The sequence below is a fragment of the Rutidosis leptorrhynchoides genome, chromosome 9 (assembly GCF_046630445.1).
Source record: "Rutidosis leptorrhynchoides isolate AG116_Rl617_1_P2 chromosome 9, CSIRO_AGI_Rlap_v1, whole genome shotgun sequence".
Lineage (NCBI taxonomy): Eukaryota > Viridiplantae > Streptophyta > Magnoliopsida > Asterales > Asteraceae > Rutidosis > Rutidosis leptorrhynchoides.
This window is the reverse complement of record NC_092341.1, coordinates 45,090,884-45,116,734: the sequence shown is the minus strand read 5'-3', so window position 1 is coordinate 45,116,734 and position 25,851 is coordinate 45,090,884. Positions and strand designations below refer to the sequence as shown.

Genomic DNA, 25,851 nt, shown 5'->3' with positions numbered 1-25,851 from the left:
ACATGGCTTAGGATTTACGTATATATACGCCTGAGGAGTTAGCATCTGCCGATTGTAGAGGGTTGATACTAAATGGTAGAAAGATAGACGAAAATTTTGATATGCATGGTGTATGGAGTCAAATGACTAGCCATCACCGATTTAAAGGGGGAAATTACTCTTATTTAGATATAGATAGAGCTGAATTAAGAGTAATTCATAGGTTTTTAGCTAATTCGATTACACAACGAGGTAAGAACAAGGAAAAGGTAAATGAACAGGATTTGTTTTACCACATGTGTATTCGAGACCCACAAAGCACTGTAAGTATACCTTATTGTGTGGGTTATTATTTATCAGCTATGGTTAGGGGGATGAGACCGCATAGCATAATAGGAGGTGGTATATTTATTACTTTGATTGCTGAATATCTCGGTGTGGATATAAGTCGGGGGGGATTACTAATCGAAGAACCAGAACCCCGAGATACAATAGGTTTAAATGTATACCATGGTGCGAAAGTTTTGAAGAGGCGAAATAACGCTGCAGCACGATATAATGGTAGACATCCACAGGTTGAGAGAAACCAATAGCGAGGTAATGTAGGAGGGAGAAATGAAATGGCAGAAATGCAAAGGTTTATAGCTTCACAAGAGTATGAAAATGCTAGACATAGAGCATTTGAAGATTGGCAAGTTCATCAAAACCAAATCATAGCTTATTGCCAACATATAGGTAGAAACTATATTCCTACTCCATCGCCCATATTCCCTCCCTGGTCTATAGAGATCCAACCACCGTATCCTACGTATAACCCAGCCGAAGCATTTTATAACACATATGGTTATGCATGGAACCCCTACTGGTATCAGTATCATCCCTAGTCTACTTAGTTTTATTTATTTTATAATTTGTAATGTTGATACATTTAATACTTATGTTAATATTGTAATAGTTTTTATAATTTTTTAACTTTTATTATTAGATTTTAATAATGTTTGAATGTGGGGTAATATACCAAACTTCAAAAATATGTATATATGTTTGCAGTTTATCTTATGTACACAACAGGGTAAAACAACGCATTTTCAAAAACTGGCATTAAGTTCAGCAAAAGCAACTAATTTTGACGACAAGATGCAAAATAAATGTGATATAACAACAAGACGGAATGAACAAATGATGTGCGCCATTTATCATTCAACACAAACACAAATATGTTTGGAAACTTTGGTAAAATTTAATCATTTTCACACAAATCACCCTCAATAATTTAAATTGTTACTGATTTCTTGCAAATGAGGGCATTGCAAGATCTTAAGTGTGGGAAGGGGTTAAATTCTTTCGGATTTTTAAAATTTTTATCTTAAACACTTGGTTACCATTAAAAATACTAGTAACGTAGTAGTTGTATTAGAATCTAGTGCTCTCTGATGATAAAGAACAGCCCTAGTCTTATATACTGACTACCCAATTCTAGTAAAAATTTTCAAAATTTTCAATTAAATGAACTCAAAATCATGTTTATACATATTTATGAATGATAAAACTAGGTGTTAACACCGAAATTATTGTTACCTCAGAAAGGACATAAATTGAGAAACAAACCAAAATGTTAAAATTCATTTAAAATGGAATAGAGGACAATAAAAAGGAAAATAAAAGCCAAGTGTGGGAAAAATTACCAAGTTATCTTAAACATATGTCACATATTTCTGTAACAAATAACTGAAAATACTTTTGCTTTGGACTAAACTAAACTATTTTACCCGATGAAAGAAAAGAAGAGATGGATCTACACGATGAATCAATTCCATCATTAAAAGGAAGTAAAGTCTTCCGAAAAAGACACGCGCTTCTTGATTTAGGTCAAGAAGTTGTCGTCCAGACCAGCTGTAGGTTGACGAAAAATCTAGAAAAGTCATCTCTAAAATCAGCAGGAAATCCACGGACCTCAGCATCAAACAGGGTCGCCAAGTGGTCAGACTTATCCTAACCATGAGAGGATCTGTCTCGTAAAATGGGGAGGACACCGTGCAAATTAGCTGGATAAGACTAATGAATCAGACCCCCAGAAAGGATAATCTCCTTAAAAGATCAAAAATCAGCTTTTAAGACTGATATTACTCAATCCTAGAAATTGACCTTAAAGATTGAGAATTACAAACTCATGGAATTCAATGATATTTAAACTCGAGCTTGAACGAGAAAATATTTTGATCAAAATTACAAACCGATTTGTTTTCTTAAAACCCATTTTCAATGCGTTCATTACCATTGAACGTAAAATCCTAGGAATTCACCTGGAATTCATTAGGTCACCTGAACCAAATCGGGTGTCAACCGTAAGAACGGTGGTTGCATAGCATGGTCAAAGACAGGACCTTGTGCCAGACCGAAAAATCATAAGGGTGAGCTTTACTATTGCTCCTATCAAGGATAGTAATTGCGTCCGACACGTTATAGACCATAATTAAAAGCATGTCAGGGGACATTGCCTTAACAGTTGCTTGTTCAACGCTTTCCTTTACAACCAGACGGTAGTTTACCGAAAGGTAATATACGGGACAAGTAAACTGGACGTGTTGCTTTCCTAATACAAGGTTAGCAAGTGGGTGACACAAAATCATAAGTTTTGAGCTAAAATTTTCAAATATGAAACCCACCAAACCCACAAAAATAACTTGCAAACACCGGTGAAGGGTTATTCCGAAAAACTTATCTAGGGTAAAAGCTAGATTTAATTTTCAAAAGATCAAATGTTTTCATAAAGATCCAATTTCCTTAAAGGATCTAAATTTTTATAGTCATGTGGGACTGTAAACCATATCGTTACTACCATTGTTTATACCGCCGTATAGAAATCACTGATGTACAAAGTGTGAAAAATAAAGAAGTGATTCTAGTATTTCAAGACTATATTGCTTGAGGACAAGCAACGCTCAAGTGTGGGAATATTTGATAATGCTAAAAACGAACATATATTTCATAGCATTATTCCTCAAGAAAGACAAGCTTTTAGTTGCAATTGTTCTATTTACAAGTGATATTCGTTTAAATAATAAAAGGTGAAGACAAAAGACAGATTCGACGAATTGAAGACGCAAACGACCAAAAAGCTCAAAAGTACAAAATACAATCAAAGAGGTTCCAATTATTGATAAGAAACGTCTCGAAATTACAAGAGTACAAGATTCAAAACGCAAAGTACAAGATATTAAATTGTACGCAAGGACGTTCGAAAATCCGAAACCGGGACCAGAGTCAACTCTCAACGCTCGACGCAACGGACTAAAAATTACAAGTTAACTATGTATATAAATATAATATAATATATAATTAATTCTTAAAATTAATATATATATTATAATATATTTATAAAACATCGGCAAATTAAAAGACAAACCTTTGTGAGCTGGAATTACGAACTCCGCGAGTTGCGGAGTATGGAGGCCAAAAATGCCGCGACTCGCGGAGCAGCCAAATACGAAAATCCCTATAAAACCCAACGAATTCTGATCATTTTTATCATCCAATATATCAATCTCTCTATATCTATACGTAATATTTATATTTATATTTTAATTTTAATTTTAATTTTAAATCCTAATAATAAGGGTATGTTAGCGAATGTTGTAAGGGTGTAAGTCGAAATTCTGTCCGTGTAACGCTACGCTATTTTTAATCATTGTAAGTTATGTTCAACCTTTTTACATTAATGTCTCGTAGCTAAGTTATTATTATGCTTATTTAATCCGAAGTAATCATGATGTTGGGCTAATTACTAAAATTGGGTAATTAGGGCTTTGTACCATAATTGGGGTTTGGATAAAAGAACGACACTTGTGGAAATTAGACTATGGGCTATTAATGGGTTTTATATTAACTAAACAATACCTTGTTAATTTAATATACAAACTTATAATTCGACGTATTTATATATAACCACATACGCTTGACTGGGTACGGTGGGCGGGATATTTATAAATACCAATAATTATTCATTTTACCGGACACGGAACTGGATTAATAGTTAATAGACTTGTTGAAACAGGAGTGAATTACATTCAAGGGTAATTGGTGTAATTGTTAACAAAGTAGTAAAACATTGGTTTACACGCAGTCGATAACCTGGTGTATTCATTAAACAAAGTATTAAAACCATGTTACAATTCGAATCCCCAATTAGTTGGAATATTTGACTTCGGGAATAAGAATAATTTGACGAAGGCTTTCGCTCTTTGTATTTATGACTGATGGACTATTATGGACAAATCCGTATGGACATATTAAATAATCCAGGACAAAGAACAATTAACCCATGGGCATAAAACTAAAATCAACACGTCAAACATCATGATTACGGAAGTTTAAATAAGCATAATTCTTTTATTTCATATTTAATTTCCTTTATTTTATATTTAATTGCACTTCTAATTATCGCACTTTTATTGTTATTGTATTTAATTGCACTTTTTAATTATCGCAAGTTTATTTTATCGCACTTTTATTATTCGCAATTTCATTATCGTTATTTACTTTACGCTTTAAATTAAGTCTTTTATTTATTTAATATTTTACATTTGGTTTTAACTGCGACTAAAGTTTTAAAATCGACAAACCGGTCATTAAACGGTAAAAACCCCCCTTTATAATAAAAATATTAATTATATATATATATTTGTATTTTTATAAAATAAAACTAATATAGCGTTAAGCTTTGTTTAAAAGATTCCCTGTGGACCGAACCGGACTTACTAAAAACTACACTACTGTACGATTAGGTACACTGTCTATAAGTGTTGTAGTAAGGTTTAAGTATATCCATTCAATAAATAAATAAATATCTTGTGTAAAATTGTATCGTATTTAATAGTATTTCCTAGTAAAATTTAAAGCTATTTTATATACACCTCGCATAACATCAATTACCATTATAAATATTAGTATCATCATTATAATTATTATTGTAAGTATTATCTTTATTATTATCATTATTAGGAAAACAATACAACCTAATATTATTATCATTAAAATTAGTATTATTAATTATTGATATTAGTGATAATTTAACTATTATTGTTACTATCATTAATATAATTTGTATTAATATCATTTTAATTATTATTAATAACATGAGTATTATTGTAATAATAACATGATCATTATTAATAAGATTATCATTATTAAGTATTGTTATTATTAATATTATTATCAATATTATCTGTATTACTATTATTATCATTATTATTAAATATGTCATTATTTTTTTTTCAAATCTTTCATTTTTATTAACATTAGTATTATAATTATTATTATTAATATTACTAAACATCATTATTATAATTATCATTTAAATTATAATCCTTATCGTTTTATTACTAAAATAAGTATTATAATGATAAATATTATCATAATATGAATTTTCACTATTATATTGTTACTATTAAAAGTTATTATCAATAATATTATTTTTACTAAAATTATCTTCTTGTAATCCTTAAAAACTATCATTTTTATTATTATTAGAATTATCATTATTTTTATCATTATTATTTTCATTATTATTTCTAACACTAATATTATTATTTTTATCATTATTATTATTAGTATTATAAATATATCAAATAAAGATTTTCTATATAAAAATATATTATTTACATAAAACATAACTATATTAATATGTTTGTATATAAAAATAAATATAGTTAAATTAGTTATTAATGGAACATACAAGTTACTAAAATAACAATTAATAATAATACCTAAATTTGTTCGATTACCATTATATGTGTTAATATACTTATAAATGATATAGGTTCGTGAATCCGAGGCCAACCCTATACTTGTTCAATGTCATTCTATGTATTTTTACTACAAAATACAGTATTGCGAGTTTCGTTTGCCTTTTTACCCTTTATATTTTTGGGCTGAGAATACATGCGCAATTTTTATAAATGTTTTACGAAATAGACACAAGTAATTGAAACTACATTATATGGGTGAATGATCGAAGCCGAATATGCCCCTTTTGCTTGGTAACCTAAGAATTAGTAAACCGATCTACTAATTGACGCGAATCATAAAGATAGATCTATTGGGCCTAACGAACCCCATCCAAAGTACCAGATGCTTTAGTACTTCGATGTTTTTTTATCATGTCCGAAGGATTTCCCGGAATGATAGGGGATATTCTTATATGCATCTTTTTAATGTCGGTTACCAGGTGTTCACCATATGAATGATTTTTGTCTCTATGCATGGGACGTATATTTATGAGAACTGGAAATGAAATTCTGGTGGTCTATTAAAATGATGAAAATGAATGATTACGATAAACTAATGAACTCACCAACCTTTTGGTTGACACTTTAAAGCATGTTTATTCTCAGGTATGAAAGAAATCTTCCGCTGTGCATTTGCTCATCTTAGAGATATTACTTGGAGTCATTCATGACATATTTCAAAAGACGTTGCATTCGAGTTGTTGAGTTCATCAAGATTATTATTAAGTCAATTATAGTTAGATATGTTATGAAATGGTATGCATGCCGTCAACTTTCGATGTAATGAAAGATTGTCTTTTCAAAAACGAATGCAATGTTTGTAAAATGTATCATATAGAGGTCAAGTACCTCGCGATGTAATCAACTGTTGTGAATCGTTTATAATCGATATGGACTTCGTCCGGATGGATTAGGACGGGTCTCTACACTACATTCATTCTCCCACTACATTCCTCTAATTTTCATTACAACTACTATTTTCCTTGTCATAAATGGTACTTATTTAACATTAAAAGAGGGATTGAAAATACCTGGTTCAACCTTGCAAAAATCATAATTATTTTTGAATTCTTCTATTATACTATATACTTTCATTTTAAATAGTCACAATATGATATGACGCATGTTATTGATTTTTAGATTCTTGTTGTTTAACAAACATACAATAATAAAACATTCAAGGTGTGGTAAATTTCATCATCAAACAACGCATAAAAGAAAATAATTCTTTGAAAAAACCATTAACAATGACATGAATGTTTGTACATACTTTTTGGAAACAAAAGGTTATTGGATAATATGGTGAATGTGACGATCGCTCCAAATCTATATGGACGAACACGTCATTCATTGATTTCATTGCGAGGTATTTGACCTCTATATGATATGTTTTGTAAACATTGCATTCTTTTGAAAAGACATACCATAAATGAATATTTAATTCCAAGGTTTTCGACATCTGATGATTTCTACATATAGACAATCACCGTAAATAATAGTTTACAATAATACTTCCGTTGACAATGCAGTCAAAATAGATACATGATGATAGTTTTGTGAATGCAACGTTTTCTTGAATAAAGCATGCAAGACTCCATGCACATAGCTTGTATAACATGTAAGCAAACAGCGGAAGACTTCTAGGGAACCTGAGAATAAACATGCTAATAAGTGTCAACACAAAGGTTGGTGAGTTCATAGTTTTAATGTATTGTATAATCTGTACCTAAAGGTGGATCACAAGATTTCAGTTGTTTCATCCAGAAACGTTTATCAAAATATTCTACGAAATTGAGCACCCTGGTAACTAAACTTAACGTATATATAATTTGTACCCTTTGTATAATCATCTTAATAAATACACGCAAACCAACGTGTACGCTTCTCAAATAGCATACATCCGTTAAAAGGCTAGTGCTCTAGCTCGGACGGGGATATCAAGCCCTATGGATCCATATACTACTACTCGCGCCCACCAGTTCTTATAACCGGTAGTTACTAGTTACCAAAGCTAAGGGATTTTCGGTTCAAACTCAGTGTAGAATTAAGTATGTACTTGTATCCATTGCGTTTAAAATAAAGTGCATGTATTCTCAGCCCAAAAATATATATTGCAAAAACAATTAAAAAGGGAGCAAATGAAACTCACCTTAGCAGCATATAAAGTCGTTCACCAAAATGTGACTGAAACTCGGATTACCAAATAACCGTAGATCTCAACCTAGAGAACATATGTTGGTCAATAAATGTCTATCAAGCTAGGTCAGGTCATAGTGTATCATAATCCTAATGCTCGAGATCGACATACAAAATTTATCCAAAGTCATTTCAAAAAGTCAATTTTGACAATAGTTCAACAAAAAGAGACATACCTTATATAAGGAGTCATTTACTCGGTTGGTAATATTTAAAAGTTCACTTTATCAATCTCGTAAACAAGTTGTTTAAATCTTAATTACAGATTCAAAAGCAATTTCAATTAACGTCAATCATAATTCAGTTATTGATTTTTCGCCAGCTTTCCGAAAACATGTATATCATATACCTTTTACCAGTAATATATGTATTTAATTCGTGATTCATTATAAACTGTTTAACGATGAAATTTAGCATACAAACATGTATAAATATATATACTCGAGCACTAGACATGGATACACAATTAATGTATAAAAGATAAAATATAAATGCTTACGTATCAATATTGTGATTCAATATTGCAGAAAAGTACGTAGACACAACATAGATGATAACAGTAGGTTTGACTTGTAAATAATACCCATGAATGTTACCCATAACCTCCATAGCTATAACCCATAATTTCCTTAACTTTATCCCGCTCAAAAACCCATTTTTGAAAGTGACACGCTCATAACCTCGTCGTAGTATTTTATGTATATTACTAATTAATAATTAATAATACTAATAACTAATAAGATTAATAATAATATTAATCTTAATAATAATAATAATATTAATAATAAAAATAAAAATAATAATAATAATAATAATAATAATAATAATAATAATTTAAATACGGAGGAAGTAACATAAATAAATATGTGTGTGATTGAAATGAAATCGTTTGAATTTATAGAACCTTTTCTGAAAAAGTACCCCATGCGATCGCATGAGATTTGTGCTTCAAGGCCATGTGATTGCATGGCACCCTGGGACAGCTCACAAATTTTTAACTTCTTGTTTGTCGACATAATATTTTATAATATATATAATATATATAATTTAAATAATTAATTATATATTATATTAAATTCATGTGCATAGTTGACTTGTAATTTTCGTTCCGATGACTCGTACGTTGTCACTCGACTTATGTCCCGGTTCCGGTTTCTCGAACGCATTTTTGTACTCTTAGAAAACTCGCAATTTACGTTTTGTGACTCGTACCTTTGTCAAAATATAGTCTTAAATTATCAATAAACTATATCATTCAAAGTGTATCTTAAACTTTCGAGTGTTTTGGTTATTTACTTCTATAAATCGTTGTCTCGCTATTTGTTAATATATATATATAATAACAAATCGTTTTATGTCCAAGTTAATATATATTTTCAACATTCATAAACACGTTTTAAATATACGTCGCAAGTTATTCATATAATTAATATTCTAACTTATCATATATATTCAAATAAATATTTAAACCAATAAGTTTAATGTACAGTATCAAACAATTAATACATTGTTACGTTTTCAAGTTATAGTATATATATATGTATCTATACACATATAATTGTTCGCGAATCATCAAGAATAACCGAAAGGTATTTGAATATATGAAAGTAGTTCAAAAATTTTGAGATTCAGTTTTACAGACTTTGCTTATCGTGTCGGAAATGTTAATCATACAAAGATTAAGTTTAAATTTGGTCAGAAATTTTCGGGTCATCACAGTACCTACCCGTTAAAGAAATTTTGTCCCGAAATTTGAGTGAGGTCGTCATGGCTAACAATAAAAATGTTTTCATGACGATTATGTGTTGATAAATAGAATTTTTATCACCGTTGAATAATATGGATAAAAAAAATCCAATTACTCGAAGCGTATGAGGGAAGTTATCGTAATAGAGTCAAATGGAGAATAGAGATTCGTCTTATCTTTTGACGTAGTAACGATTGATTTCCGGAATTTAAGGAATAGAAAATCTTCATAATTTAAATAAGATTTGATTCTTCGAAATTTAAGGAAATTAGGATTTCCTTTGATTAAATGCGTAATCTGCCTCGATTGCTATGTCTGATATTTTGCTATAAATTGACCTTTTCCGTTTCATTTATTTTCACCACTCCTATAATCTTCTTTCTTATTTCATACTTACAAAAGATTTGTGAAAATGCTTCATCCAGTTCTGATTCTTGATATTTTCTTGGCTATCATTTCATTCATTCTTCTTTTTCATCTGCCACCAGAGGAGGTTATTTTCTTCTACTATTACCTTGGGGTTATATTGTTTTTCATTCTCCCGTATCTTTATATTGCTATACGCATTGATATACACGATTTGTAATTTCGGAGTTGTTTTCGGGCTTTATATTTTCCATTATATTTCGGAGCTTCATGCTTTCGTTTTCTCTTCCCGACTTTAAGTCAAGCAAATAATGGTCCAGAATTCGTAGGTATGAATTTCGGAATGAACATAATTAATATTCTAAGAAAGAAACGGTAATGGCACAATCTGACTTGTCAAATTACCAGAATACCTCGAAAAAAAACCGAATCATCAAGAAAAATATTTTCTTGATATGTTTAGAGGTTAAATAGAATGAAAGAGTTATGTAACATGGTTCATGATGAGGGTGAGATCTGTGAACCTTTATCACGTTCCATTAGAAACTTAGCATGACTTACTGTAATATAATCAAGTTGATAAAGTGTCATTATATTATACTAATTCATGCTTCAGTTCCCAACACTACTTCAAAACATTCATATTTTAAACTTGAAGGTTTCAGAATTTAGAAACTAAAATAGTTTCTTTTATGATGTAACACAGATAGCGCGAAGAGATGAATGATTTCAGATAAGAATAGTTATGAAGATACCTCAAGAATTATCGAGGATATTTATAATGAAAGGTACGATGATATCTTATAATATTTAAGATAAGATGATGATGAAGAATGTTGTCCGCAAAGGTTTTAGAGTAAGGAGCAAGGTATTTGCTAAGGATTTCAGCAGACACTGAATCATTTGTATTCTTTGAAGGTAGATTTCATCTTTGTGATTTGTCCACAGCCTCCTTCATGGTCTGCTCAATCCGTTTTCCAGTTCCAAACCTTCTCTTTTTCTCCGCTTTACCACCATACTATTCTTTATCATCAAACTTTTGAATGTTAAGGTCTTCATCAACATTGTTTCAAATTTCAGAGAACTAGTTCAGAGTTTAGGGTATTTTTCAGAAACTTCACATTCGAAGTATGTAAGTCTAGGAGATAGACATTATATGTATATATATAACTATTGGCGTAGAATTGCTGCGAATTTCGAAATACTGATTGCTAATTCCCGGTAGTTGGTATGACAATTATTCTTATAAGATGTGGATGAGTACATAATAGGGTTTCAATGAGTATAATGATTTTTCGGAAGGTCAAGGATTAATGAAGTTGTTGGTAAATTTACTGCTAATGTGGTGGAACATAAAAGGTTCCCCAGTAACAAAAACGTATATACCAAAGTTTCAAGTCTGAAAGGTTGTCGTTAACTGGTTGAATGGTTGATAATACTGGATACTTTGAAAAGGGATTGCAAGGTTATTTTCGGTAAAAACAACGCTAAAGGATCTTGCACAGTTTTGAAGTCAAAGTATAGCTTCAAAAGATGTAGGAATATAAGAATGATGTCTTTTGTTAAATCTTGACTTTGGATTTTGATTTGTTAAAATCAAAATATGTAATCAAATTTGGATGAGGATGGTTGTTTTGATTTTTATAAAAGAATATATATTGTTGTGAAAGTGGTGAGTATTGTTGATGATTTGTTGAATCAGAATCGAAGAATGTAACATATTAATAGTGAATTTATATATCTCTCGGGTATTACCTACCCGTTAAAATATTCTCACCATTAACAGTTTGTACAAAAGAGTTTTCTTAATTACATTCTTTATGAAAATACACCTACATATATATTTTCTTTAGATGTAATCATGATTTAAATGAGTTAACATAATATTATTCTCATCTGGTTTTCGACTAGGACTAGAATATATAATCTCTAAAACTTTTAGAAACTACATATTCTCTGCAGAATATTTCTTCGATGAAGTTATGAATCAATACTTCATCGTTTGTTGTTGTTGGTATTCCTTGGTATCTATGGTGCATATGACGTTGATGTTCGAGGTACAGACTGTGATGTTGAGGTGTGGGATGCGGATGTTGTTGTTGTTGGTGGTGATGGTACTATTGGTGTTGCTGATGGTGGTACTGTTGCTGTCGGTGCTGCTGCTGGTGCTTGTAACCTTTGCACCACATTCTCCAAAGCCACTACCCGAGCGCGAAGCTCGTTGACTTCTTCTATTACACCGGGGTGATTGTCGGTTCGGACGAGTGGACGAATAAGATCTAGAATTTGAGATAATATATAATCGTGACGAGACACTCTGGAAATGAGAGAGAAAATGGTGTCTCGAACAGGTTTGCCGGTAAGTGCTTCAGGTTCTTCGCCAAGAGGGCAATGTGGTGGATGGAAGGGATCACCTTCTTCTTGTCTCCAATGACTAAGCAGGCTACGAACCCATCCCCAATTCATCCAGAATAGGTGATGGCTGATTGGTTGATCCATTCCGGTTACACTGTCTTCGGAATTCAGGTGAATATCCATATCGGAATAGCTGTCGAAGTTTAAGGAATTTGAACTTGATACGTGATCCATCTTGTATAATTAGAGGGATGATTTTTGATATGAAATAGATTATAGAATTTAGATTGGTACTCTTCAACACATAATTTACATATGTATATATAATAGCAAAATCCCATAAATTACGGAGAAATTTTGGAAGATGTCAGGAAAAGTATACAGTAACAGATATGCTAAGATATGAATTTTTGTCTATACACTATTTATGCAATAAATGCAGGAAAACATGTCTAGACTTAAGAATGATAAGCATATAATTTCTGACAAGAAATGATAAGCAAAACTTTTAACATGCAGACACGGTTGAAGTCCAGACTTACTAATGCATCATAACAACTATCAATTAGACACACTCATTCAAGACCTGGTTCGCTAGGACCAACGCTCTGATACCAACTGTGACGATCGCTCCAAATCCATATGGACGAACACGTCATTCATTGATTTCATTGCGAGGTATTTGACCTCTATATGATATGTTTTGTAAACATTGCATTCTTTTGAAAAGGCATACCATAAATGAATATTTAATTCCAAGGTTTTCGACATCTGATGATTTCTACATATAGACAATCACCGTAAATAATAGTTTACAATAATACTTCCGTTGACAATGCAGTCAAAATAGATACATGATGATGGTTTTGTGAATGCAACGTTTTCTTGAATAAAGCATGCAAGACTCCATGCACATAGCTTGTATAACATGTAAGCAAACAGCGGAAGACTTCTAGGGAACCTGAGAATAAACATGCTAACAAGTGTCAACACAAAGGTTGGTGAGTTCATAGTTTTAATGTTTTGCATAATCTATACATAAAGGTGGATCACAAGATTTCAGTTGTTTCATCCAGAAACGTTTATCAAAATATTCTACGAAATTGAGCACCCTGGTAACTAAACTTAACGTATATATAATTTGTACCCTTTGTATAATCATCTTAATAAATACACGCAAACCAACGTGTACACTTCTCAAATAGCATACGTCCGTTAAAAGGCTAGTGCTCTAGCTCGAACGGGGATATCAAGCCCTATGGATCCATATACTACTACTCGCGCCCACCAGTTCTTATAACCGGTAGTTACTAGTTACCAAAGCTAAGGGATTTTCGGTTCAAACTCAGTGTAGAATTAAGTATGTACTTGTATCCATTGCGTTTAAAATAAAGTGCATGTATTCTCAGCCCAAAAATATATATTGCAAAAGCAATTAAAAAGGGAGCAAATGAAACTCACCTTAGCAGCATATAAAGTCGTTCACCAAAATGTGACTGAAACTCGGATTACCAAATAACCGTAGATCTCAACCTAGAGAACATATGTTGGTCAATAAATGTCTATCAAGCTAGGTCAGGTCATAGTGTATCATAATCCTAATGCTCGAGATCGACATACAAAAGTTATCCAAAGTCGTTTCAAAAAGTCAATTTTGACAATAGTTCAACAAAACGAGACATACCTTATATAAGGAGTCATTTACTCGGTTGGTAATATTTAAAAGTTCACTTTATCAATCTCGTAAACAAGTTGTTTAAATCTTAATTGCAGATTCAAAAGCAATTTCAATTAACGTCAATCATAATTCAGTGGATCATATCTTTTAATCTGTTCATCGAAACTATTCGGTGTCTAAATGAAAAGTTATTGATTTTTCGCCAGCTTTCCGAAAACATGTATATCATATACCTTTACCAGTAATATATGTATTTAATTTGTGATTCATTATAAACTATTTAACGACGAAATTTAGCATACAAACATGTATAAATATATATACTCGAGCACTAGACATGGATACACATTTAATATATAAAAGATAAAATATAAATGCTTACGTATCAATATTGTGATTCAATATTGCAGAAAAGTACGTAGACACAACATAGATGATAACAGTAGGTTTGACTTGTAAATAATACCCATGAACATTACCCATAACCTCCATAGCTATAACCCATAATTTCCTTAACTTTATCCCGCTCAAAAACCCATTTTTGAAAGTGACACGCTCATAACCTCGTCGTAGTATTTTATGTATATTACTAATTAATAATTAATAATACTAATAATTAATAAGATTAATAATAATATTAATCTTAATAATAATAATAATAATAATAATAATAATAATAATAATAATAATAATAATAATAATAATAATAATTTAAATACGGAGGAAATAACATAAATAAATATTTGTGTGATTGAAATGAAATCGTTTGAATTTATAGAACCTTTTCTGAAAAAGTACCCCATGCGATCGCATGAGATTTGTGCTTCAAGGCCTTGTGATTGCATGGCTCCCTGGGACAGCTCACAAATTTTTAACTTCTTGTTTGTCGACATAATATTTTATAATATATATAATTTAAATAATTAATTATATATTATATTAAATTCATGTGCATAGTTGACTTGTAATTTTCGTTCCGATGACTCGTACGTTGTCACTCGACTTATGTCCCGGTTCCGGTTTCTCGAACGCATTTTTGTACGCTTAGAAAACTCGCAATTTACGTTTTGTGACTCGTACCTTTGTCAAAATATAGTCTTAAATTATCAATAAACTATATCATTCAAAGTGTATCTTAAACTTTCGAGTGTTTTGGTCATTTACTTCTATAAATCGTTGTCTCGCTATTTGTTAATATATATAATAACAAATCGTTTTATGAACAAGTTAATATATATTTTCAACATTCATAAACACGTTTTAAATATACGTCTCAAGTTATTCATATAATTAATATTCCAACTTATCATATATATTCAAATAAATATTTAAACCAATAAGTTTAATGTACAGTATCAAATAATTAATACATTGTTACGTTTTCAAGTTATAGTATATATATATGTATCTATATACATATAATTGTTCGCGAATCGTCAAGAATAACCGAAAGGTATTTGAATATATGAAAGTAGTTCAAAAATTTTGAGATTCAGTTTTACAGACTTTGCTTATCGTGTCGGAAATATTAATCATACAAAGATTAAGTTTAAATTTGGTCAGAAATTTCCGGGTCATCACAGTGAATATCGAGAAACATATTTGTAAAGGTTTGTACATATTGAGAAAAAGAGTTGTGATAATATATGGTGGAGATGCTCCGAGATATATATTTATACAACAATAATACCATATTAAATATTAAATGATATTTTATTAATTATTTTTGCCTTCCAAATCGTCATTCATATATTATCGGTATTTATTTGTTATTATTTTGTACCGTATCTTTTTAAATTAGAATTAACATTAATATAAAATAAAAACATTATCATTATGAAAATTAAAGTATAATTAGTGAAAGGATAACATAATCATTTTAGAGCTTTATATTTGTTTTTATTTTGTATCTTTAATTAAAAATAATATTAATATTAATATAAAATAATGACATCAAGATTATGAAAATTAAAGGGTAATAGAAATTTACGGAGTAATAATTTATCTAAGTTATTAAATAATTAGTTATTATAAGTACAATTTTTTTTAATTATAAAATAGTTAGGATTAATGACATCATCTAAGTGATCTAGATTTTTTTTTTATTTTTGATTTTTTCTTAACAAAGGATTTAGCCTAATAATGACATCATCATTATAGGATTTTAATAGAAACTATAGATAGATAAATATAGATTTATCAATCGCCTATTTTTATAAAAAAAGAAAGAAAAAAAAAAAGAAAGAAGAGGGAGTAAAACTGGAAGGGGTTAAAAGTTGGAACAATATTTGACAGTTCCAAGTCAAAGGATGGTTGCTTTATGATTTTATGATTTATCTTATTCTGCAACAACAGATAAATTTTAGTAACAATAATCTTAATAATTAACGCATTAATGCTAAATTTTAGTAACAAGAATCTTAATAATTAACGCATTAATGCACTCACTTCCATTATCTGACTACTCATCTGCCCTTTACAGTTTGAACACTCTCTTGAACTCATTCAAAAAGAAAACATTTCCTACCATAAGTCACCCAAAAATATCTCACAGTTTTCATCACCCAAATTCAAATTTGAAAATGCTACAAGACCCAATTGGGATCCCAATCCCATCTTGTTTTTCATCTGCCACAAATGATCATGATCACTCTACTAGTGTCACTAAATCAGGCCAAACCCTTTTCATGTCAGTTTACATGACCAAAATATCAGGTTACTCTCGTTGCATAACTATAACATGGTTCAAACACATGCTAATTCACGGTCTATCCGTTTCTATCGATGGACTCGGGTCACATGATACTGATTACACTTGTAAAGTTGAGCTAAAACCATGGTGTTTTTGGAATAAACAAGGCTCTAAAAGATTTAGTATTAAAGATAAAGTTTTCGACGTTTTTTGGGACCTAAAAAGCGTGAAATTTAACGGTGAGACCGAACCGAGATCCGAGTATTATGTCGCGGTTGTATGTGATCAAGAAGTTGTGCTTTTGTTAGGTGATTTGAAGAAAAATGCTTATAGAAAAACAGGATGTAGACCTGCTTTGATTGATCCTGTTTTAGTGTCAAGAAAAGAACATGTTTTTGGTAAGAAAAAGTTTTGTACAAGATTAAAGTTTCATGAAAAGGGAAGATTTCATGATATTTCGATCGAATGTAAAAGTCGAGGGACTGGAAATGAAAATTATCCGGAAATGGAGATAAGAATAGATGGAGATTTAATGATTCATGTGAAGAATCTTCAATGGAAGTTTAGAGGTAATGAATGTATTCATTTGAGTAAAGTGAGAATTGAAGTATTTTGGGATGTTCATGATTGGCTTTTTAGTCCTGGTTTAAGACATGCATTGTTTATTTTTAAACTTAATTTTCCGGCGAATTCTCCGGCCATTTCGGCACCGTCGTCACCGTTGTCGTCTATTAGTTCGGGTTCGGTTTCGGGTGATGGGTTTGATCCAAGTGGGTTACATGAGTTTTGCCTGTTTTTATATGCTTGGAAAGTTGAGTGAGACGTTTTGTTATATCTTATTTTACTCGTTCAAACGCGATAGAATCAAATATCAAATAATCATATAATTTCTTGTAGTATTTGTAATATTCGAGATCATACTTTGCTAATGCACATATAAATTCATTTGAGATAGTGAGGTTCGACTACGTTTTTGTTCATTAAACCATGGGACGAGTAGGCATTTTGGGTGTTCAATTTTCAGTTTGAAACTCTTTATTTAAAAAACTTAACTAATTGAAATAATAATAAAAAATTGAATTTGAATTTAGTTTCTGATTAAATTTAAATATCTAAATTCGATTATCTGTACAATTTTCGATTTGACTTTTATACAAATTTAGCTAATCTTGAAACCTAATTCAACTATTAATATAGTAAATTATTACAGTAATTATTAGTAGATCACAATCACAAATCAATTTTAAATCAAAAGTCCGAATTAAAATTCGAATTTTAATGATCAACATGGTTTAATAATTTTTTTTATTTTTCGATTTCAACTGAAACATAGTAACAAAATTTAAATTTCGTATGAGTTTTGATATTTGATTCTGCTCTCCAAATTTTCAAATGCTTTGAAAAATTTCAAAATGGACAAATCGAATCAAATAAATTAAAGAAATCAAAAATTGCAAAAGTTTTTTTTATTTCTTAGGTAAGTTCATTTTTAACCGTGTCTGTGATATCACAGACAGTTTGTGCACTTTTTGCTCAAAAAGTGTAAACTGCCTGTGATTAGACAGTGTTAGTTTCTGACATTTTCTAACCCCAAATGTCAGTTTTTTGTGTTAGTTTTCTGTAGGGTCTACTAGTTTTTTTTTTGATTTTTACCTGTTTTATATATAGTTAACACATTATTTAATAAAAGTAATAATATAAAATTCATTAAATTAAAAAAATTACAAACTACAAATAATAAAAGTACAAAAAAAAAAAAAAATTTACAAACTAAAAAAAAAGTTCTTGAAATTAAAATAAAAAAAACATAGACTAGTAAACTAGTTGTCGTCTTCGGATGATGCGTCGGGTTGTTGTGGTGGTTTGTCGACCAAATGCTTAAATTCATCGAGGTACAATTTTTGAAGCTTTTCAATATAGCTTTTGTGACCTGGGTCCTTGATATCAATGGCATTGACGGTCAAAATACTAGCACCTGCAAAAGCGGTTCAGAGCGTCTCTTGTTTTTTTCGCATGTTCAACACCTTTTGATCTTTCCGCCTTAGACTTTGAAATAACTTCCAAAGCGTCATCCACTTTTGTTCCAAAAGGTGTTGTTGCTCCAAGTAAATTTGATGTTGTTGTTCTTGAGTGAGATAACGATAATGGGCATAACAATTGGAATTTGTTGAAGATTGTTCGGATTCGATGAACTACCACCCAAGTATGCTCCGTATCTCAACCATTCGTTGTACTCGTTGGGGTTTGGAGGTCTTAGATTTGGGTTGGACATGATTATTTTTTTTCGAGAAATTGTTAAAATATTATGTGAGTTAAAGGATGAAGAAGATGATAAAAGGATATATATATATATGTATATATAGAAGATAATAAATGGTAAAAGTATTAATTTTTCGAAAAAAATTATAATATTTGAAACGGTCGGATGACCGTTGCATTTGGTAAAACGCGTCAAAAAATTGGTCCAATCGCTAGCCGCCACCTGTCACTACCGTTTTTTTTTTTTTTTTTTTGGCGTCAATAGTTCAACTGACGCCCTCATCTGACGAAAACTGACGCCTCTTTAATTTATGTCAGTTTTTGTCCAATAGGCCACGTAATCTGACGGGGTGAACTGATGCTTCGATGGGAATGGTCTAACATAAGCTATTCTGAAAATAAACTCGTGATATTTTTAATATGTGCGACTTGATCATAAACATGGCATGTGGGAGGATGAGGCTAGTTATTACTTACTCCCTCCGTCTCATTCCAATAGTCCACAGACAAAAAACACGCAGTTTTAGGAAACTCCACTAACTTCATTTCTCCACCAATGAAATATCTTCTCTCTCCAGATCCACCAATGAAATATCTTCTTTCCTTTCTATTTATGGAAGTGGACTATCAGAATGGGACAGCTCAAAATAAAAAACTGCCCTATTGGAATGAGACGGAGGTAGTATTAGGCTATTTGTATGTGTAGAAAGGAAGGGCCAACAGAAAAATATACTTTCCTGAACATACTTTTTGGGTGTTTGGTTATATGTTGAAATGGGAATCATTCCAATTCCGGGTCCACAAACTTTTACAAAGTAACTGCAAACGAAAATAATACCATATATGATGGGGGATGATTCTCACATACTGTTTTTTGATCCTCACACACCAATTTACTTGAACTCCTCCCTAATAATAGGGTAAAAGGGTGTGTGAGGATCAAAAAACAGTGTGTGAGAATCATCTCCCTATATGATGGGGGAAAATATCATAAAGAATTATGGGCTACAAGCCTTACAAAGATTGCTTCACCTCAGCAAAACATTCACTCGAGTAAAACCTGATAATAACACATTAATAACATTAACACATGATAATATTATAAAGTTGTCGGATCATGATTATGTTACAGGCAGTTCAACGTTACTGGGTGGGTCTAGATTAATATGCCGAGTCATATAAAATGCTATTGTCTCTTTTTTTTTTCTTTTTTTCTTCCAAATGTTTAATTAACCTTTTTGGAAGAAGATCATGTTCGCTCGTTGGTTAAATAGTTCACTCTATAACTTAATTAGTATTGTGCAAACAACTAACGAACGTGTAAGACATTATAATCGCCATTCATTATAATCTTGAAGTGTCTAAGTATATGACTTTCAAGTTCAGGTCTTGTTGTTTTTCTCTGTTGCGTGTCAGAATTTAAAATCTGAATAATTCAATGATCTTGATTAAACTTAGTTATGAATGACAATAGTCTATTTGATAATCTTTTTGAATAGACACTTTAAATTATACTTAACAATTACATTAATAACATTTAACATGAATAACTAAAAAATATAACTACGGTATATGTTACGTAAATTGAATAAAACAAGCTGGTGGTCCGCGCGTTGCGGCGGGTTTCATACATCGAAACCCAATAAGTGAAAATATTTAGAACCCGAAATGTGTTACCATGTAAATGTATGTATCCACAACAATTTCAAATCACTAAGTGTAGCCTTGGACTAAAATCACTATGTATCATAAGCTCGAACAAAGAATAAAAAACATTATCAAAAATCTATCATGGGGAATGCAAAGTGTTTACCGAGGAGTATTTGACAAATTAAATCCAAACCAAAAAGATTAATGCCAAAAAAGTGTCAAAGGAGTGATCCACATATAAATATGTTTGGCTGTAACGATTTCTACTAACACTATGGTGGTCTGAATTTCTAAAATATTGACAAACAAACCATTCTCGTCCACACTGCCCAAACACATTCAAAAATCTTCGTTATAAAACATGTAGAATACTCTAATCGCTCCATCCTATCACTAAAACATGCAATATAACTACCAAGTAACCACTTAAGACTACAATTACCACTACCCTTTCACATTTTTGAATTTAAAGTGTCCTATTACTGTGTTTTAGTTTGTTTCACAAGCAGTATGCACCCAACATAACACATTAACAAAATATATAAATAAAACATACATATAATTAAGGGAAAATTAACCCGATATTGAAAGCTTAATACCTATATACATGAGTTACGCACAGATTCCCCCTTTTTGACCCACATCTGTGACATTTTCCCCTTAGTGTTCTCCCAATAAAGTGATTTCCGTTGCGCGTATTTTGAACCATAAAATCTTTCATTACCTGAACCTGAACTCGAACCGCCTCTGCTACTGTTATTCACCTCACTCACGTTGTTCACTTTAATTTCTTTCACAGCAGCAGCAGGAACAACAACCACCACCTCATAAACCACATTCTGAACAACAACAACTGGTACCGTTTTCTATTTCGATTCCCTAATTTCTTTTTAATCTTAATCCGATTATGGCGTTCACCTGATTTCCCATGTTCATGTTGTTTTATTTCCTCAACCAGATTCTGATAAACAACCATTGCCGTTTTGTGTTTCGATTCCCCTGAATTCACCTGTTCTTGTTATTTTATTTCCTCAACCAGATTCTGATAAACAACAACCTGTGCGGTTTTGTGTTTCCATTCCATAACTTCCTTTTGATTCATAATCCGATTACGGCGTTCACCTGAATTCACCTGTTCATGTTGTTATGTTTACTCAATCAGATTCTGATCAACAACAACCAATGACGTTTTGTGTTTCGATTCCCTAATTTTCTTCGATTCCAATTCATAAGTAGTCGAATATCACGCTATAAAACATCACGTTATGGTTATGAGACTTATGGCTCGTAACCCACATTAATCGTTAAGTACAACTTGTACCACTTACAACCCACTTGACCCGCCCAAATTACCACTACTACTCACCTTGAGGTTTATCGCAAAGAGAATAAAATTTTTTCAAGTGCTTCTATCAATCCTCTACCCATACATAACATCACGTTCATGCTATCAATGATATTGTCATCACATATACAGGGCCAGTCCTGTCATTTTTGATGCCCGGTGCGTAAATATAAAAATATGCCCCTTTAATTTTTGTAAGCAAATAGTACTATTATACTATCTTTATAAATATAAGTATAAATAAATGGTTTTAACCTTGTGTTAAGTTTTATGTTTTATTTAACTGAATATATGTTAAAATACATACATTTATAGAAGAATATAGACACTAAAAAAATGTAACCTCATTTCAAGTCAACTTGCAAGGTTTATTAATACATGCTACATATGTTCTATTAAGAAATATTCATTTAAGTCCTTAATTTTTTTTGAAAACCAAGAGCTAAAACTCAGCCTTTAGATTAAAATAATCAATGGCTAGAATTAAAATCAAATGTGATTTGGCGGATCCATCACATGTGATTGTTATGACAATCACATGTGATTGTAAGATCCAATCATATGTGAGTGTACGATTCTCAAACAAAATTAAGAATTCAAATAAATATTTCACTTATTATAGTTTGTAAAAATATCACGGTAATATTAATATATTCATTGAATTAGATTTCAAATATGCTTATATATTAATATTAAAATACTTTTTTATTAATTTATTATTTAAACTATATCTTTTAGTCTAGATATAAATTGACACAAACTAAATAACATACGAGTACATTATATGGTCCTATTTTATTTTGTATTACAAGTACAAAAGTGTTCTTTAATTCCTTAATATACTCACATACAGTACTACTCGTATATAATTAAAATAATGGAGTATTAATAAAAAAGTTTTAAATAATAAAATCTAAAGAGAAGGGTTAATATGTAAGTTAGTATAATAGTGAAGGGATAAGTAGCAAAAATGTTAATTGATCGTGTCAGGTAGGGCTGTAAATGAGCCGAGCTACTCGTGAGCTACTCGAGCTCGGCTCGTTAAAAACTCGATTCGAGCCGAGCCTAAAAGAGCTCGAGTTCGAGCCTATGATAAAGATCGTTTAGTAAACGAGCTCGAGCTCGAGCTCGAGCTTTAGATGTCGAGCTCGTTTAAGCTCGCGAGCCTAAACGAGCTTTACTTTATATATATATATATATATATATATATATATATATATATATATATATATATATATATATATATATATATATATATATACACACACACGGAGTATTTTGCTAGTAGTAAATTAGTACGTACTACTCAGTATTACTAGTACTTCAAAATAGTACTCCATTATCGAGGATGCAGTACATTTCAGCTTTATCCACCCATTTAAACATATTCATGTTTCCCAAGAATTTCACGATACCCAACTTCGACTATCAAACAAGTAATCTTCTCATCTTCTTTTTTATTTATCACTACTCCCTTTTTCATCTTTATTCTCTAATTCTCTAATTTTATTTACCCTTTCTCCCTATTGATCTTTATATCTTTTGATTCTATTCTTTCAGTATCGTTGATTCGCTTCCAGTCTCAAAAGTCAGAACTTCAAACAAGAAATTATACATGAAAAATGTAGATCTTATGTTTTCATATACATGCAATCTATCTATATAGTAGTGGTAACTGGTAAGTTAATTTTATATACATTCCGGTATTAGAAAAATGTAGCATAGTAGTTCATGTTTTTAGTTCCACCATAACAATTGTTACCTTTTATATTATCCTAATCTTCAATGCAAATTGTTATTGTTATGTTATACTCCGTACATAATATGTTACTTTGCTTGTTTAATTTTTGCAGGTTGTTTTGAACGAACGGAAATGGTTGATTTGAACTTGGAATGAAGAAGTTTATTCTGTGAAGTTACCGTGTTGTCATTAATCTAGCTTATTGGCTTGGAATCCATACTACACGCTTTAGATCTTGTTTAGAAATGGTTATTTAGGTTTATCATGATTAGGCGGTGTATTCTTTGTATGCATTTCAATTTTGACTTTTTATATTTTAAATTTGTAATCTTATCCTGAATGACAATATTTACTTATGTTTATGTATCTCCAAGTGTGTTGAACTAAGAAGATATTAATATTACTTGAGTAGATGAACTTATGACTTATAACTATTTTGTTTTTTTTAACAAGCTTCCTCAAACAAATTAACGAGCTTGTGTTTTTGCTTAACGAGCCGAGCTCAATTCGAGCTCAAGACTATTTAATCTTTTTAGACAAAAAACGAGCTTATAATGAGCCGAGCTCGAGCTTTTAACATATTTCACGAGCCGAGCTCGAGCTTAAAAATTAAGGCTCGATTCGAACCGAGCTCGAGCTCGAGCTTTATGAAAATCAAACGAGCAGAGCTCGAACACTATAGAGCTCGGGCTCGGCTCGGCTCGTTTACACCCCTAGTGTCAGGGAATCACCTTCCCAAATTTTCTCCAAAATTCTCTGCAACATCCTAACCCCATAAAACCTAAATGAAGCTTTTAAGTTTGGGCCAAGAAACAAAAATTAACCATCTAAAAATACTATATATATAAGTATAAGTATCATATAACATAATTAAATTGTTCAAAACTCGATTTTTACACACTTACACATCTCAAATATGTAAAAACTCAAAAATAACCATTGAACACATGATGCCCTCTCTTTCATTATGCCCAGGTGCGGTTGCACCTCCAGCCCCACCCCAGGTCCGGCCCTGCACATATACTAATTGTGGTTGAAAGACAACCACCACAAATCATAACATCACACTTAAATCTTAATTTCTAGGATAAATTATACCTTAAACAAAGACATTAATTTCCTTTGACACCATAACATCAATTTAACATGAACTTCCTAGTTTCCTTTATTTGACTCAACATCATCATCTTTACAAATTTACCATACCATCATCTTTATGTAGCAAACACATAATCTTACCAAATTTGCATACACTTTATAAATTAGCTGAAAATCACAAACTCATCACCAAGTTGACATTTTATCAAACACTTGGTGTGCTTCAATAACTTTCAACTATTTTAGCGAAGCACTCTTTTAACATCATCCTTCTTGTTTTCAACTTCATCTACACACATATCATCTTCTTTACGTAAAGTTCTTACAAAGTGACCAAATTTCATCAAAACTTAATACTTTCATGAAACTGAGATTAACACTTTACAACATACTCCTTCAAATAAAGCAACTAATACAAAATTTGTTAACTAAAAATTAATCACCACAACACCCAACAATCATCATCACAAAGAAAACCAAGTTACAAATTGCTTACAGATCACTTGTTTATATATTCTCATCTTCTTATGTTCGTTTTTGAAGCATAATATTAGTATAAACAACTCAAATCACACTAAATACACAAAAAAATATGATCAATTTCATAAAAATTTAACAAAAGTTCATACCTTCAAGTGTATGTTGCAAAAACCCTCATGGATTGAAGTTAGGGTGTGTAGGTGCAAGATTTAGGTCGCATACGGAAGAGCAGAGAGGAGAAGCCAACGGTTTCACGCCGGAGATGGTGGGTGATGTAAGCGATGGCGATGGAGACGATGGTGACGGTGGTGGTCGATGGCGATGGAGGCTCTGCAGTCTAAGTAGAAGCTTCAGGCAGGGTTTAAAGGAAAAGGTGGCTAGAGTATAACAGTGAGTAGGAGGGCCTTTAGGCAATAGGATTGCAGTTTTACTTACGGGAAGTAGTATGTATATAAATTAAAGAATAATATTAAAAGAGA

The 25,851-nt window shown here is 31.2% G+C and overlaps 1 protein-coding gene across 1 annotated transcript; it reads left to right on the top strand.

The window, feature by feature from the left end:
• The first annotated feature begins 16,545 nt into the window (after window positions 1–16,545).
• On the top strand, window positions 16,546–17,619 carry LOC139867996 (uncharacterized). Its single transcript, XM_071856337.1, has one exon. It carries the CDS (start codon window positions 16,546–16,548, stop codon window positions 17,617–17,619), a length of 1,074 nt encoding a protein of 357 aa, XP_071712438.1.
• Window positions 17,620–25,851: the final 8,232 nt, after the last annotated feature.

What these genes read in the sequence shown, in the direction of transcription:
- LOC139867996 (XM_071856337.1), top strand. Translation starts at nt 16,546, where the DNA reads ATGCACTCACTTCCATTATCTGACTACTCATCTGCCCTTTACAGTTTG.